Consider the following 17035-nt stretch of genomic DNA (forward strand, 5'->3'; position numbering starts at 1 on the left):
CATTGGGATATGTCAAAGACGTTCTTTGGTGCAGGAAGCCAGTGCAGAGACCTGAGCACTGGACTAATATAGTCATATTCCTTGGTTCTAGTGAGGACTGCAGCAGCAGCATTCTGGATGTAGCAAATGGATGATAAAACGGGCATCAGATGCAGCATTTTAAAAACAAATCTGCCAATTCACCCAAGACTATTTTAAATTTGACCAACTTGATCTCATTTCTATAAAAGGCAAATGGAATCCAGGCACACCCACACCCATCCGTGCCTTGTTATTGCCCACATGTTATCAGCAAACTCGCACTTACCGCTTAATTTTCTTCTCAATTTCGCTCGCATTCCCGCCTTTCGCGTTCCTCATCCGCATCTGAGCCATCGTGCATTAAAACAGCGCTGTTGAAAAGCGTTCAACCTCACGCTTTTTGCAAACACCTCATCTTCACCACGACATCATTCAAACCGCCACTGCGCGGCACACTTCCTGGTTCACCCGCATTCGCTGTCCTGATTGGGCGAGCCGAAGAGAAAGCCGTGTTGTGATTGGTCCACGTACAGTTGGACCCGGAAGCAGCAGGAATGTAAACAAAGTGGCGAGTGTGGGGCTTTTGTATTTGCCTTTTACGTAAAACAAGGATTACAATTAAAGAACTCGGCCTCGGGTTAAAAGCAATGAACACATGAAGGCTACATAAAGCTGCCAACACGAGTGTAGCTAATTTGGCAATAATCTTGGTCTAACCTGCTTGAAAATGTCTCCACCGTGGCCAGCAGGAAAGAAACTTGTCCATTTAGATCTGAAAGGTGCCCCTCCAAGAATAGAGTACCTCCTCAAGGTAACAGAAGTACATTATTATTCATAATTTTTAAACGACGTATTCTTACTGGCTTCATATTTTAAGTTATTTTGTTTTCATCATGGGGGGAAAATATTTTTGTTTTATTCATGAGTAATCCTGAGTATCATCTGTGTCCTTCTCAAGCTGTCATGAAGTGGAGCAATTCTCCGCCTCCTGTATTTTTATGCTTGATTCATTTCACGTTCACCTACCATATCTTGCTAATATATATATTTTTTGCTGTATTAAACTCTTAACTCCCATCTGAATTTTTATTTTGAATTTTCTCCAGTTCAGCTTTACCCAAGTCTAAAAGCTTCATTTGAAAGCTAAGACCTTCAACTGATCCAAGTTTTCTTTTTTCTTGCATTGTCGTCACTCTTCTGTTGCAAATTTGGTGCTGTTTTGTTACTTTTGTTTCCTTTCTTTTGTCGCCGGTTTTGCTTTTTCATCACTTTTATGTCGCTTTTTTATTGCTTTTTTTGTTTTTGTGTCACCTGTTTGGCTGTGTTCTGGTCACTGGTTTTGTTGTGTTTTCAACCTCATTTAGTTCTAGTTTTTTGTTGCTATTTTGATGCTTTTTTCAAGAAGCTTTTAGATGTGGGTCAAGTTGAACTGTCGAAAATGTGCTTGGTAAAAGTGGGGGTTAAAAGCTGCTTTACCTCAGAGCCTGAAATAATCAATTTGTATTTAGTAAAAAAACAAAACAAAATAAAAAGCACCACTGACTTGGCAGAAATAATTAATTCCAAATATAAATCTATATGTGTAAAAAAAAAAAAAAAAAATCATAAAAGTTCAAGTCTGTGGCAAAATCCAATTGTGTAATTGAATTGTTTTTAAGAAATTACAATAAAAGAATAGTACTGCACTTTGACATGTGAAAACTTGAAGAACCTCAAGCGACAAAACATGAGGTTAATCCCTGCTGTGAAAACAAATTTCCCCCTGTGGGACAATAAAGGTCTATCTATCTATCTATCTATCTAATCAATGCTAAAAAAAAACAACTAAATGACTTAAAGATGCATTATGCAACTTTTTACGTGGGAAAAAAAAGTTGATATTTGTGCATATTTCACCTTGTGAATGAGTGGTTAGAGATGTCGCTTTTACTTTCGATCACAAGTCAATTGTTTGGAAGGTTTCCTCTATTGATGAAGCCCCTCACCAGAAAAACAATTAATCCTGGAGCGTTCTAGAGAGCACTGTGATAGAAAGTAAAGGTGACTATAACCACTCATACAGCTGCTGGGTCACCACAAACTATTTAAAAAAAAAATTCACATAAAAAGTTGCATAGTGCACCTTTAAAAAGCCTGGATTAAACAGTTCAGCAAAGTATTTTTATGCAGTTTATATCTTTTTTCCATTTCACATGTATTATCGTAATACTATTATAAGCTGCACATTGTGAATTCTTTCTCATTTCTCCTCTTGTCTTCCTGATCTTGCCTTCTCCCAGTTGATCGGTGCGTTTGCCGAGCTGGGCGCAGACGGGCTGCTGGTGGAGTATGAAGACATGTTTCCGTACGAGGGGGAGCTAAAGATGCTACAAGCCTCGGCACATTCGGCCTACAGGTGGACTTCTTCAGCTTAATCTTAATCAGACACTGACTTTGAGCTGTAATACAAAGTGGTCCTGTACCCCATTTGCAAATAACAGTGACTGAGTTTCGCTTCTGTACTTTGCAGCTCTTCTCTTAAATTCGCTAGAACATACTCTATAATTTGAGTATGTCCTGAAAGGTCGTAAGCCGACTGCCTGAGTGAAAATATGTGAAGGGTTTCAGTGTGAAAAATGTACACTTGTGCTTTCTGGGCAGCCGAGAGGAGGTGCTGTCCATTCAGAAGGCTGCTGTGGCTGCAGGCATGGAGGTCATACCCCTCATCCAGACGTTCGGGCACATGGAGGTGAGTAACTCAATATGATGTGGAGTTGCCCGCATGCAAAGACGTAGAATATTTACACATACAGTAGAATCTCCCCCAAAGCCATTCCTTCCTGCATACAATAGGCTAAGTAAACAAAACCAGGGAAAGACAGTAAGTACCAATCATAGTGTGCGGTACTGGAACTTGAAAGGTTTCTTGAATTCCAGTTTAACCTCTTAACCCCCGCCTTAACCAGGCACATTTTCTCCAGTTATAATCCAGGTATCCAGGCATTACCCCAATCTAAAAGCTTCTTGTTAAGAAAATAGCGGCAGAAATGAGAGTGATGGGAAAAAAAGTGATGGAAAAAGTAACAAAAACTTGACATGTAAGTGATGAAAAAGTGACGACAACAACACGTGGAAACGCAACTTCTTAGCTTTCAAATGAGGCGTTACACTGGCCTGTAGGCTGTAAGAAGCTTTTTTGGATTAGAGGCTAAATAAAATACAATCGTGAGTTGAGGCAAATTTGCCTCCATCTAGTGGGCAGGAGACATGTTAAGTTGCATTTTGTAATAAAACCACATTATGTTATAACTGTCCAAAACAAAATTTGAACTTCATTGTGTAATAAACTTGATGACTGTACATTATCAAGCAGTTAGCAATACTACTCTACTTTTACATACTTCATTCATCCTTTACAAGACATTAACACAGTTTGCTAACCGTAGCATATATAAGCCTCTGAACAGATCGTACAGAGACATGTGCACCATCCGGGAGTCTGGTTAAGGTCAGGGACAGCTCCGAAAGGGTTCAGTTGAAGGAAACGGTTTGGAGCGAGTTGTATAACAGAGGCTGTTGACTAAACATTAAAGATAATCATTATTAATCTGTTTATAAATTAGTAACATGTGATGAGCTAAGCTTTGTAGATGTTTTAGAAAATATAAATAAGAATTTACAAACGCTTTAATAGTGCACAGTCATCATAAAGCGTTACTGCACATTTTATCACTTTTATATAGCACGCCAAAGCGAAATTATTACAAAATGACACAAAGAAAAAGTATAACACCATCTGGGTCTGTTAAAATGACTTGACAGCTTGTTTTCATCATGATGTCCGCTCTTTAGGCTTATCTAATGCTCATTCAACAAATCATTGAAAGTCAAAATTTAGTAAGAAAAAAATCAAAGAAAATGAGACCGAGGCACTCGAATCAAAGTGGAGAGTTTATTACGCCAACGCGTTTCAACTCAAGAGTTTTCATCAGGGCAATATTTAGTAAGGTTGTGTCCGTTTCGGCTCCGACACTATGTTTACATTTTTGGCCCCTGCTCCAAATGAGTTTACGTGGACACTGGACAATAAAGTATACCTTCCTTCACCTTAGCCATTATAAAAATAAAAATAAAATAGAACAGAATATAAGATATTTAAAGTATAAAAATAAAGTTTACAGTCATAGTGCAGGGAGAAAATAAAAGTGTACATTAGTATTTTTCATGACTGCAACCAGAGAAAGAGAAATCTAATATGACCGTGTAATATCTGATATTCTTTGTTGTGTTCAAATGTTTTGAGGTTTGAATGAGCGTCTAATGTGACCACAAGATAATTCAATTCAGACACAGTGTCATGAAAATGTCAAGTTGCAATGTTGACTTTAGTTTTTGAAAAGAACATGGCTTTTGTTTAACCCACGTTGAGACTGGTCAAGTCATTCAGCCTCCGTGGCTTTAGTGAGTTGCTGCTCTTTTGTGACAATATTAAACTTAGCTACCGAAATAATCTCTGGAGACTGGTGCTGATGAATCCTCCTGTGGCTGTGTTCGTGTAGTTTGTCCTGAAGCACGACGCCCTGTCTGGGCTGAGAGAGGTGCCCCACTGCCTGGGCACCCTGAGCCCACACGGAGAGCGGCCGCTGCAGCTGGTGACGGAGATGGTCCGGCAGGTCATGGAGCTGCACCCCGGGATCACTACTCTGCACATAGGAGCGGATGAGGTAAAGAGGAGGATTTATACAAGGTGCTCTAAAGTCAGTATTCAATCCCAGGAAATACATCGTTCTGAGGAGACATTAGCACACTTAGACACTAGGGTTGCCATCTGTCTTTCAAAATAAAAACATATTGTGGACATTGTACTGATTCAAATATGTGCCACGGCCTCTAATCTTCAAGACACTTTGTATTTGAGGAACATCACCTTAATACTCATGAGTCTCTGCGCCCTGAGGTCCAAAACGAATAATAATGAAAACAGACGACGGCAGAACCAGCTGATTGTTGTTAAACCTTTGTGTGAGTTCCCACTTGTTGCGTCCCGCAGGTGTACTTGCTTGGAGAGGGAGAGCAGTCCAGGAAGTGGCTGGAGTCACATGACGGCGGCGTGACACAGCTCTTCCTCAGTCATGTGACCAGAGTGGCGCAGGCCGCGAAGACGGCGTGGCCGCAGCTCAGCATCCTGATGTGGGACGACATGATGAGGGACATGAGCGAGGACACGCTCAGAGGTGGGTCAGGGGGAAAGACTTTCTGTGGATGTAGTCATTCTATTCACTTAAAGCCACACCGCGTAGAATTTTACCCAAAAAAGAAAATTTCAATACAAGCTTTTATTTTATGACAGATGTTTTCCACATTGAAAAACACCTTAAACAAACATGTGATTTTGCTGTGAGCTGCTCAGCTCTCCTAAGAGATGACATAACTTTACTGGGAGTGGGTACGTCTCCAGCTCGTTTCCATGGAGATGTCGACTAATGTCAGCAGAATTTCAGATTTAAACAGGTTCGGTTCCCATCCAAATCCATTCTTTGATTTCTCACTGCAGTAATAGCATTTTCTGTGTGGAGCTGGTCATTAGGAGCATGTTTTGTACTGGTGGCAACAGTATAGTCCAAAATGTTACGCAGTGTACCTTTAAATATTTCATATTCTCTAGAACTAAATCAATGGTAATCAATAAGAACATCCATATAAATGTGCAGATGTTTGGTTAGACTGACGTTGTCTGTTTGTGCAGACAGTGGCCTAGTGGGACTGGTCCAGCCGATGTTGTGGGACTACAATCCTGACCTGGATGTGGATAAAACAGGTAGTGATTTAGTTAGTTCACTTCCTATCCCAATATAAGAACGAACCATCATATCTTCACAGGCAGCAAAGGTTAAGGCAACACAATGAAAAACAGTAGCTCTCCAATATGAAGCTGCTTTCAGTGCACACGCAGCCCTTTTCTGTTGTTTTGTTTTTCCTAATAATAATATATAATACTTCAAATCAAAATCTAGATATAAATAATTAATTTGATCCACCTTGCTCGGATTCCACGGCCTTCGTGCGGTCAGGCAAACTGAGGACAACAACCACGTGCGAGAGAGAGAGCGAGAGAGTACGGTTCCTCTGTGGAGAGGGCTGAAGACTGCGACACTCTGACCGGTCATCTTAGGTCATCTTAGTGAGAGAAAGGCAAATAGATTAATCACGATGAGAAGGAGAAGTCAGGCCCTAGAGCCACATCTGAGGAGCGCGATGTCCAGTGATGAGAACACACAGGTTCTGCTCGAGGACAAGGAGGACTACAGGCTCTGTCGGCAGGAGATGTAAAAACAAGGTGGTTTTCAGGAGAGAAGATGGAGGACTGTGGGAGAGAGGAGAGCACAGAGAGATGGAGAGGACGTAGGAGAGAGAGAGGAGAAAGAGAGGACAGGAATGGACAGAGGAGAGGAAAGACAGAGAGAGAGAGAAAAGAGACGGGGAGACAAATGGCAAATGGTCACATATATGTTGTACTTGCTTTAGGCACTCAAAGGGCTTTACATCAAGGACATTCGGCTCATGCGACAACCCAGCGCCGCTGTCACCCCGGAAAAAGAAATAAGGGAGAGAAAGAGAATAGAGAGGGGGGAGAGAGAGAGACAGAGTAGGGCAACATCTTGATACAGTTAGTTAGTACTCAGATATTCTGTTAATAGTGGGTACAAATCTTTACAATTTATAGATTATTATTATTATAGATAAGGCTTTAGAATGGCATTAAAAAAGCAGAGAAATCACATACAAGTCTTCCGTTCATGACTAAAAGCTTGCCCTGATTCCTGGTTGCTTTTTCCGTCAGTGTCGCTGTTGGAGAAGTACGGCCGGGCGGGCCTGGCGGAGGTGTGGGCGGCCAGTTCCTTCAAAGGCTCCAGCAGCGTCCACACCAGCGTCCCCGGCTCTCAGAGACACGTGGACAACACGCTGCAGTGGCTCCGCGTGGCCGAGGGCGTGTCCGGCGACGTGCACATCAGGGGGGTCGCTCTCACCGGCTGGCAACGGTATCCACCACTGAAACTCTAAAAAAAAAAATAATGAAGTGTTGAAAGCAGCTATTGAAAAATATATCCTATCTTTAGAGCATGAGTATTGATGTCTGATGTCCAGGGTTAGGGTCCAGGGGCAGCGTTAAAGGAAGTGACTTGATTGTTTCAGCTCAAATAAATGATGCAAATGTAAAAGAAATGGGCCCGATCATCGTCTGTAGCCTGAGGGCGTCACTTAGGGGGAAAAGTGGGTCAGTGGAGGTGAGTTCAAAAAGCGCTCGCTGCTTTCCCTTTTGTCAATCTCCTTTAAGGGCGCACTCACACTTGTCCATCTGAACTGTGCTCAAGCGTGGAAAGGCCCTTCAGCGCTGGGTGGAGGTGGGCCAGAGCGCGGCACAGTTACTCATGTATGGGTCATATGGAGACTGCATTTGCTACGCTAAAAATGTGAGAAAAGGCTTCTCCTCATTTACAGATCAGTCCAAAATGAGAATAAGATTGGAGCGCATTTCACAAACAAAGAAAACTTTCATCCTGCGACTGGAGCTCAACTGTTCCAACAAGCAACTATTTCTTTGCAGCTGCTGCAGAACTCTGCAACTTCTCTGCAGCCAAAGTGACAATTTAATCAATCAATCAATTTAATCCTTTTTATTTGGTAAATCTGCACATGTAAGTGATGTCCAACATGTCCATGGGTCTCAGCGAGGGCTGCTGCCTCTCTCTCCGCCCTCAGCGAGAGGTTTAGTTTGGGAAAACGTGGGAGTTTTTAAAATTTGAAATGGTTAAGTTAAGTACCTAATGAAGTAAAGCAGTGATCTGGATGAGCCTAACGAAAATATGAAGCAAAAGTTATTATGGAAATAACTTTATCATAGTGAATGTGCATTCTCAGCCATGAATCACAGCCTCTGAGCGATGTACATTTAGATCAAGCCCTTCGTTTTGCAACAACATCCTTTGTACATCATGTTTTAGAAGCTTGAGTTAAAGTTTGATAAATAATGAAAGTAAATTAATAAAGAAGTTGTAGAAAAAACTACTTTGACCGTTTAGGTTTGATTTATGTTTGAATGGTGGCACAATTACGTGAAACAAAACATACAAACAACAAAATGTGAAAATGGCAAAGAAAATGCCAGAGAATATTAAACAGTAAAATGTGAGTGCTATTTATGTAAACAAGTGAAGCTATAAATGAATGATGTACTGGCAGGTACGACCATCTGTCAGTGCTGTGCGAGCTGTTGCCCGTGGCGTTGCCGTCTTTAGCGTCCTGTCTCCAAACTCTGGCGGATGGAGAGTTTGGCGCCGAAACCCAGAGCCGGGTCACCTCTAAACTGGGCATCTCGTCTGTGGAGGTGGAAGCCATGGAAAAGTATGTTTAAAAAAAATAATCAAAGAGAGTGTTTCATTCGCGAAGCAAGACCGTTGTTGCTTTTTCTTACAGAGTTGCAAAAGACACCGCCATGTTTCCAGGAAGACTGCTCGCAGAGTTAATTGTCGACCTAAATTCATTTCTCAATTTGGAAGACGTGCGATATTTCGAGCAAAACATGTGAGTTTGATTAGCCAGAAGCATCTTTTACATTTATATCTGTACATTTATACCATGCAACGAATCAAGATAGATTTTTCTTTTTTTTTTTTATACATTTTTGGTGTCCCTGCAGGTTTCTTAGGGGCTGGTTCAGCCCTTACCAGCGGCGGATGAAGATGGTGAACCCTCTGATCGTGCTGCAAGTCCAAAATCAAGCCACAGCGTAAGAACGGTCACCACACGACACAGCGCCCTCATATTAGGACAGTGCAGTCAGTCAAATATTTAGGTATTTTTGACAGTTTGACATTTAACCCCTTAACTCCCACCTGAACCCGAGCACATTTTCTCCAGTTTGGCTTTACCCGAGTCCAAAAGCTTCTGGAAAAAAGCTGTGAAAATAGCAACAAAACAGAGGACGAAAACAATGATGGAAATGTGACAAAAAAGTGAGAAAACCTTGACAAAAAAGTGACGAAAAATGAATGAAAAAGTGGCAAAAATGTCACAAGAAATTGATACAAAAAACAAAAAAAATGTGACAAAAAATGACAAAAAAATGTGACAAAATCTGACAAAAAAAAAATACAAAAATGTGATTAAAATTTGACCAAAAAATGTGGAAAAAAAAAAAAAAAAAAAAGTGACAAAAAATGACCAAAAAATGACAAAAAACTTACAAAAAAGTAAAAAAAATGAGTTGAATAACCAACAAAAAAATGACGGAAAAAAATCTGATAACGTGAGGAAAAAGATCCTCTCGGTTCAGGCGGGAGTTAAGAGGTTAAGGCCTTAACTTTGGCACAATTAATTAACCCTTTTTTAACTCCTGTGCCCTGTGAAGGGTCAGTACTATTGAAGTAAAGACACATCCTGGTAAAACATCTGTCAAGTCCTGTTTGCTGATGACACCAGCCTCTATTGTTCTGCACAAAATGTTGAACAGTTAATGCATACAGTTGAAAAGGAACTAGAATTACTAAAAAGATGGTTTGACTATAATAAATTATCAATGAATGTGAATAAAACAAAATATATTATATCGGTAATAAGAGAATTGATAATCCAACAACACTAAAAATCAACCAAATGGAAATTGAGAGGGTTTGTCATACAACATTTTTGGGAGTGCATGTTGATGAAAGACTAAATTGGAAAGTGCATGTAAATGGTATCAAAAATAATTGGCATACTGTGTAAAATCAAAGCAGTTGTAAATCAGAAATCACTCCATTTAGTATACAATGCTCTAAATGTTCCATAACTTAATTACGGTGTGGTACTCTGGGGGAATAATTATAAAAGTACAATCCAACCCATTTTTATCCTACAAAAAACTGGCTATAATCTCAGAGGAACTCATATTTATCAGAAAAGTGCATTTGGAACAAACACTAAAGCCAGATGTGTCTCAATCAGAGGAGTAAATGTGTGGAATAGTCTGAATGAAACCTTAAAGGGGGGGTATTATGCAAAATCGACTTTTTCAAGCTTTCCGTCATGTTATTATGTCATTCCCTCATTAAAAACATGCCTGAAGTGTTGCCTTGGCACATTCACGTATTTTTGAGTAATCTGTAAAAACTCCGATGGCGGCCATTTTAGGGATAGGTTCTGAGTCCTCCTAGGAACGCCCCCACCTCCTGGAGACGCCTCCGAGCTTTGGTCACCAGCCGAGTAACCAACCACTGCTCCTCAGCAGAACCCCCTCCCCACTGATGCCACAGACAGCGTGTGGAGGGGGCGTGTCGGAAAGGGTCAGAGGTTCTTAAAGAGACAGAGGCCTATTTCAAGACATTCACTACAGCCATTTTGAGAGAGACATTTTATACAAGGCAGTTATTTTAATGTACTGCATTTACAGACCAACAGAAGGTTTGCTCATCATTGTAGTTTGCTATAGACTGGTGCTATGTGATTGAACACTTTCAAAAAAATGTTCAAAATCTATGTAATTAGCAGTTATAAGGTACTAGCCCTAACTCACATACTGTATAAACTCTCCTGTGTACACTATATTTTGTCTTTACATTACAATTGACTGCTTCGAGCCAAATTTATTGATTGTGTGACTTGTGTGAATTAATTTTGTGACTAATTGATACAAAAACATAATAATTTGGTCCTCATCTTGCAGATGGTAAAACTGCTGTATACTTTAAGTTGCAATTATGTTGGAATAGGGTTTGGCTTTAGATACGTGTTTCACATCAGCCAAAACCCTTTTCAGTCATTGTTTCAGTGTTTTCATGTTTTGTAGTCAATCGTGTCTGTGTGAAGATACTGAAATAAACTAAACTAAACGAAACTAACACTCTCTCCTGCAGGTATCTGACGGCGCTGCAGCAGAAGTTGGATCTCCTCATGGTGGAGATGGGGCGTCTGTACCCAGAGTCCACAGTGCAGGAGTGGGTGGAGGAGCACGTGTGGCCCGTCCGAGCCCCACTGCAGAGGACCGTGGAGGAGATCTCCGCCTGCCTGACGGAAATGCTGCCAACTCACTAAATCCTACTTTACAAAGTTTTGAAATGACTTCAACCATGTTCAACCATACCACTACTCCGTTTAACTTAAATCCAGTTAAAAAACCACGACGACACAATGAGTTATAATCTAGAAACTGTCAAAAGTTAAGAATAAGTTGAATGATTATGCACTTTTGTGAAATGTAGTTTTCAAAATGCACCTTATGTTTATCGCAAAGAGCGGCTTCAGCGGGAATTGAAAACATCTCCACACAATGTAAGTCAAGTTGTCTTTATGCATAAACAATAAAACATTCCTGAGGGTTTTTTTTGTGTTCATACTTTGGTTTTGGTAGAATTTTACAAAACAACATCATTTCCCAAGACGAGTTATGGCTTCGAATCCTCCGAGCCTGATGGCTGTTTGCATTCATCTCCTGCGATGTTTGGGAAATTCTAAAACACTGATTATCAGTCATTATGGGGTGGATGAGGAGATTATGGGAAATGCGCTTTGTTTTGCATAAACACTTATTATTGGTAAGTGGGAAAGGCACAATACAGCTGCACTTGGGAAAGTAAAAAAACAAAAAAAGTTGCATACAGTAGTCACAAATACAGTACATTAAAACTAATGTACTGTTTTGTACATTAGTTTCTAATTGGATGTCAAAAATGTAGTGACATCCAATTAGAGATGTCACTACATTTTTGATCAGTTGCACATTTCCTTTAACACAGAACACGATTCTCTTTATTAGAACCAAAGTGGCTTCTTGAAAAATGTGGGGAAGAAAATGTTCACACAGTGATTCTATTCTGCAAGACACTGTTCAGCCGTGTCTCGCAGCTGGGTTAGATAATTACTTAGTATCGTATCAAAAACTTAACACTGAATGTAAATACTTGGCCAGAGTATGGAAGACGTTTTTGTGTCATCAGAATGTGAATTTTGATTGTGAATTTTACGCTTTGGAAGAATTTACATTACACAATATTTAAAGTTTTTTTAAATTATTATTATTATTAAATATTCACAGTGTTGTGTTTTAAATATTTCCAATTCAGTGTAAAATTTGCAGTAGAAAAAAATTCAAATGGAAACATGTATACATAAAATATTTTAAAATTAAGCCCTTAAATTCAACAGAACAAATTCAGATTAATTTTCCCACATCCTGGACATTAAAGGGATATTTCAGGAGTTTTGACATAGGGCCTCATTTCCTAGTTACCCAGAAGATAACTAGGAATATCTGGAGATATTTTTTTTGTAATTCATGCAGTTGTTATATTTGAAGAGTTACATGGCGCTAGGCTTGTGCTAGGCTAGCGCATTTCTATGGTATCAGTTACACTGCATTAAAAACAGTCTCTATGATGAGGCCCCAAGTCAAAAATACTGAAATATCCCTTTAAGGCCTGAGCAAGCCTGTTGTTATTGTGTGCCAAGTACATTGTATTTAGTTTTTATGTTTTTTTTGCCTGAGAACCAATTTAGGAAGTGTTAGGTGTACATGTGCTGACCTTGATCCCAGAGCTAACCAACAGAAGATTTGTTTATGCTATGTCATTCCCACTTCTACCTGTAGAGGGGGTTCCATGCCAAATCCCCACCAGCCCTGGGCCCGGTGTTTCAAAGTTACCATCCTATCCTTACATAGAAAATATTTCAAACTATAAAACATAAAATATCCCCCCTTCCAGACAAAAAAAAGAAATCAAGACCAAAACAAGCGTAAATTTTACCAAATATATGTGTTTTTGTTCTAGGATATCTTAAAAAAAAAAAGTAAACCTCAGTCAGATGGATGACCGCTGTGATTTTGCTATATATTGTATGGATCTTGTGTCTGCAATAACAATAATTTGACGATATATTGTTTACATATCTGCAAATCTGTCTCCATTTGTCATCTTTTCACAAAAATCAGCGCACTGAAGCAGAAAGTTCCGAATGGCGGCGCACACGCAGAGGTCATAGCTCCCCCTCCGAGTCACTGCTCTCCTCCTCCTCTTCTTCGTCCTCTTCGTCAGCCCCGTAGTCTTCTGCCTGCTCCAGCTGCGATCGGTGCGTGAGCTCGTCCAAACCCACGAACCGCTTCAGCAGCGCGGCCACTGCCTCCACGTCACTGCCACAGGAAACACAACCACAGGATTACGGGGGGGAAATGCACGAGGACACTTTCGGATACAATTCAATTCCAACAAATTCTGGGGAAAATGTAACACCATCTAAAAGCTGACGTTAAAAAGCTTCTACGAATGGGTACACACTGGTAAAAATCCACGATGGACAATCTCAAGAGGCGCAGGCTGAGAAATCTCTCCGCTCTGGAGGACTTTTGTAAGGAAGAAAAATGGAAATATGGAATTTAAAGGGGGGGTATTATGCAAAATCGACTTTTTCAAGCTTTCCATCATGTTATTTTGTCATTCCCTCATTAATAACATGCCTGAAGTGTTGCCTTGGCACATTTTCGTATTTTTGAGTAATCTGTAAAAACTCTGATGGCGGCCATTTTAGGGATAGGTTTGCCTGAGTCCTCCTAGGAACGCCCCCACCTCCTGGAGACGCCCCTGAGCTTTCGTCACCAGCCGAGTAACCAACCACTGCTCCTCAGCAGAACCCCCTCCCCACTGATGCCACAGACAGCGTGTGGAGGGGGCGTGTCTGAAAGGGTCAGAGGTTCTTAAAGAGACAGAGGCCTATTTCAAGACATTCACTACAGCCATTTTGAGAGAGCAATTTTATACAAGGCAGTGATTTAAATTTACTGCATTTACAGACCAACAGTAGGTTTGGTCATCATTGTAGTGTGCTATAGACTGGTGCTATGTGATTGAAAAAAGCATAATACCCCCTCTTTAAAGACTAAACTGCAAGGCTAAACAACAAAGCTAGGTAAAAATCTATAGATTAGCCGCATTGTTGTATAAGCTGCAAGGTTCCAAGCTTGTCAAAAACAAGAATGTAACGTGGTAAAAAGCTCTTTGAGGCAACCCACATTCAGCTGTGGTCCTAGTGCCGTTTCCAAACTCCAGTGCAGCCTTCAGCCAATAACTTTTAATGAAGGACCTACCTGAAGTGACCCATTAAAAGGCTCTGTGGTCAACTTAAGTTATGTGCTCATCTGCTCAGGCCATTACCCGGCTTTAAGGGGTCAAAGGGCCGTGAAGAACCCCGGAGTGGTGGTCAGTGAGATCATTGATTTTACTGGACATGACAGAAGATAACAAGACTCCAGACTTTCAGTTGCCATATCCTTCGGCCAAAAGCAGTACGGGCAAATAGAGAGAGTACCTGCGGCCTCCCAGCGTGGCGCTCTGAGTCAGGGGGAAGGAGATGCCCGTGGCCAGCCTCAGAATCAGCAGGTAGCCTTTCCCCAAGTATCGCACCCTCTCCTCCTGAACGCAGATGTCCTGCAACTGCGTCATGTCCAGGATCACTGCAGGACGATACAAAAGGAATTCTTTATCACTTCATCACTTGACAATGGAAGTAACATTCTCATTAAATTTTCCCGTGGAATGTATCACAAAATACAGACGGCAACACATCATACAAGGGGGCGTGGCCTCGCAGAGGGGGAAGGGAGCTTGTTAAGGGAATTATCATTTTATTACTATTATATACTATTTGAATATGTTTTCTGACGGACTATAAACATATTTATAAGGAACAGGCTTCGCATGAGGTGACTTCACAACCATGTTAATTTCACAGACCACATTACTATGAACGGAGCTAAATGGCTAATCATCAATATGTTATATCTATGGGTCCGATACGCATCCAATGGCTACCAATCATCTGATAAGATGTTAATGATGAAGAAACACAGAAATTATATAAGTGCCATGAAACGGACATACCATACTACCTAGGCATTGGGCCTGGCTTCACCATTCATTTGTATGGGGAAAGAACGCTCAATTTAAATGAGCGCCTGTTGTGTCTCTCAATCGTATTTTATTGTTTTCAATGTCTATAGGAAAAATTTGTGGGAATTTTACTTTTGGAACCGGAGCAGGTTTTGAGGTGGGCAGGACTGTTGGGATCCATTAAGCCTGTTTGGCTGAAACTACCACCACTTTCTAATGCAATAGTGAAAGATATTTAGAAGAGATATTTACCATGAACCAGCTCAAAACGTCTGCATTTTACTTTACCTTTCTCCTGGCCCTTCTTCCACATCGTCAGGACGTATGCGTACAAGCTGAAGGTCGTGAGCTCAATCAGGTTCTTGGTTTTATCGAACACAGCCTCCTCCCACTCCTCCATGTTCTGCATAGCCACAAACAGGCAGCCGCTCACATAGAAGAGCTTCCATAGGAAGCCGTCTATAAACCACAAGACAGTGTTGCAATGAGGAGTGAGACAGGACAGCACTTTGACTCAACAAACTTTTCCCTCTTGAAAAAAGAGAAGTTAGCCAGGTGTACCTGAACTGTAGTAGGCAGCAGCTAATCCGATTGATGCGATGCCTGAAATAAACATTGAATTCATTTTATTATTCCATTTAGTTAACACTTTGTGCGTGATAATTTACACTTACCAACAAGAAGGGACCAAGAACGTATCCCTGGGGACCTCTTAAGATGAAGTAGGGTGGGGCTTTGCTCCTCTACCATCATGTAGCCCATCTGGACAGGGACCAAAACAGAAAGAGCAAACAACTTAAACTGATTATGACAAAAACACTTATTACCAAAAATATATTTTTCAAAAACATTTTGATGGGGAAATGCCTGTGGTCAGAATTAAATATAGTTTTATACCAAGGAAGAAGTGGCAATTTCATGAAGAAAAGCTGAACAAAAGTCAAAAAATGACTGTTGTAAGTGACATGGGAAGAGGGAGAGTTTCGTAATTCAAGGATAAGAAGCCCTTATGTACAGCATTGGCGGCAGTTTTCCTCTTCTCATGCCACATCCTGTCCTCAAAAATCCAATAAGGAAGTGAAATAATAAACCTCACAAAATATATCAAACCACAGAAAGCTAGGTTTAACAATTTTCTGAATCTTACAAGCCAAAGAAACCAAGAATCTTAAATAAATAATTGTGATAACCATGTTCTGGTGAAAAATCTGTTGACAAAGGTTCTTGAGTCATCATCTGGACTCTGCAGTTGAAGTGTAGGGAATTGTGCCTCTCATCCATCTCATCACAAAGAGTAGCTACCACAGAGGACTTAAAAGAAGCCTAGTATACTGTATTTATGTATTTATTTATTTATTCTATAACTTTACCAGGACCAACACAAATCAACTGGTCTAAAAGGCTTACTGTGTGTAGGAGTAAACTGATCTACGGCTGAATCATAGGCAAAACATAATTCACACTTAAACACCTCCTTGTAGTTACCATAATATGAACAAATTGTACGAATGCAGCTGCTCCATTGAAAAGATGTAAACAACACCACGCTGCAGTAAAAAAGAATAGATCAAATGATTTCACTTACTTTTAATTTATTCCAGGATTATTCGTCAAGAAAAACGGCAGAGAGAAACGCAAGAAGCGAAGAAAGACCAGTAAATCATAAGGAAGCACTTCTGTTTTTTTCTGCACGATTTGGCAACACGACTGTCATGAACGGACGCCTCTTCCTTCCTGGTTCAGGGCGCGCTGATTGGCTAGACTCACCTGGTGCCTTCAAAATAAAAGCCAAGCCCAAAAATAAATAAACAGATCAAAATAAATGAAAAATAAAAATAATAATAATAATAATAATTCATATATTGCATAGGTTAATCTGTTTTGTCCACAAATAAATACATCCCTTTGATATATTTATTTAAAAACAATTTATACAGTACTTTTAATTTAGCCCAGCATTTTTTTCCCCGGTTCTGTGCGTAAATATTTGTATTTCCTCATGAAAAAAATACATATATTAATACTAATTATACTTTTTTTTTTTTTTAATATAGGCTTTTTAGTGTTTTTTGTTTGTTTTGTTATCTCACTTTGAAGAAATGAGGGAACGAAATAAAAAT

At 40.2% G+C, this 17035-nt stretch overlaps 3 protein-coding genes across 3 annotated transcripts in view; 1 reads left to right on the plus strand and 2 right to left on the minus strand.

Annotated features, from left to right (window-relative positions):
* Positions 1–477, minus strand: part of ogfod3 (2-oxoglutarate and iron dependent oxygenase domain containing 3) — a gene marked incomplete at its 3' end in the record, with an annotated part of 56786 nt that extends 56309 nt beyond the window's left edge. Inside the window, exon 1 of the mRNA XM_079577999.1 lies at positions 308–477. Within this exon, the coding sequence (XP_079434125.1) occupies positions 308–375 (68 nt within the window). The 5' untranslated portion in view covers positions 376–477. The remainder of the gene's footprint in view (positions 1–307) is intronic.
* A 101-nt stretch (positions 478–578) lies between these two features.
* hexd (hexosaminidase d) lies at positions 579–11293 on the plus strand. The gene is made up of 11 exons (XM_079577980.1): positions 579–832; positions 2301–2416; positions 2662–2749; positions 4560–4724; positions 5051–5234; positions 5747–5818; positions 6842–7040; positions 8242–8403; positions 8476–8583; positions 8699–8788; positions 10893–11293. Exons 1-11 carry the CDS (start codon positions 749–751, stop codon positions 11068–11070), a joined length of 1446 nt encoding a protein of 481 aa, XP_079434106.1. The 5' UTR covers positions 579–748; the 3' UTR covers positions 11071–11293.
* A 1499-nt stretch (positions 11294–12792) lies between these two features.
* On the minus strand, positions 12793–16628 carry cybc1 (cytochrome b-245 chaperone 1). Its single transcript, XM_079577888.1, has 6 exons — positions 16501–16628; positions 15590–15677; positions 15477–15518; positions 15204–15374; positions 14335–14479; positions 12793–13162 (listed from the first exon to the last, which is right to left on the minus strand). The coding sequence occupies exons 2-6, from the start codon at positions 15675–15677 to the stop codon at positions 13009–13011; spliced, it is 600 nt and encodes a 199-aa protein (XP_079434014.1). The 5' UTR covers positions 16501–16628; the 3' UTR covers positions 12793–13008.
* Positions 16629–17035: the final 407 nt, after the last annotated feature.

This window comes from Gobius niger (assembly GCF_951799975.1).
Source record: "Gobius niger genome assembly, chromosome: 19".
In the NCBI taxonomy this organism is placed as follows: Eukaryota; Metazoa; Chordata; class Actinopteri; order Gobiiformes; family Gobiidae; genus Gobius; species Gobius niger.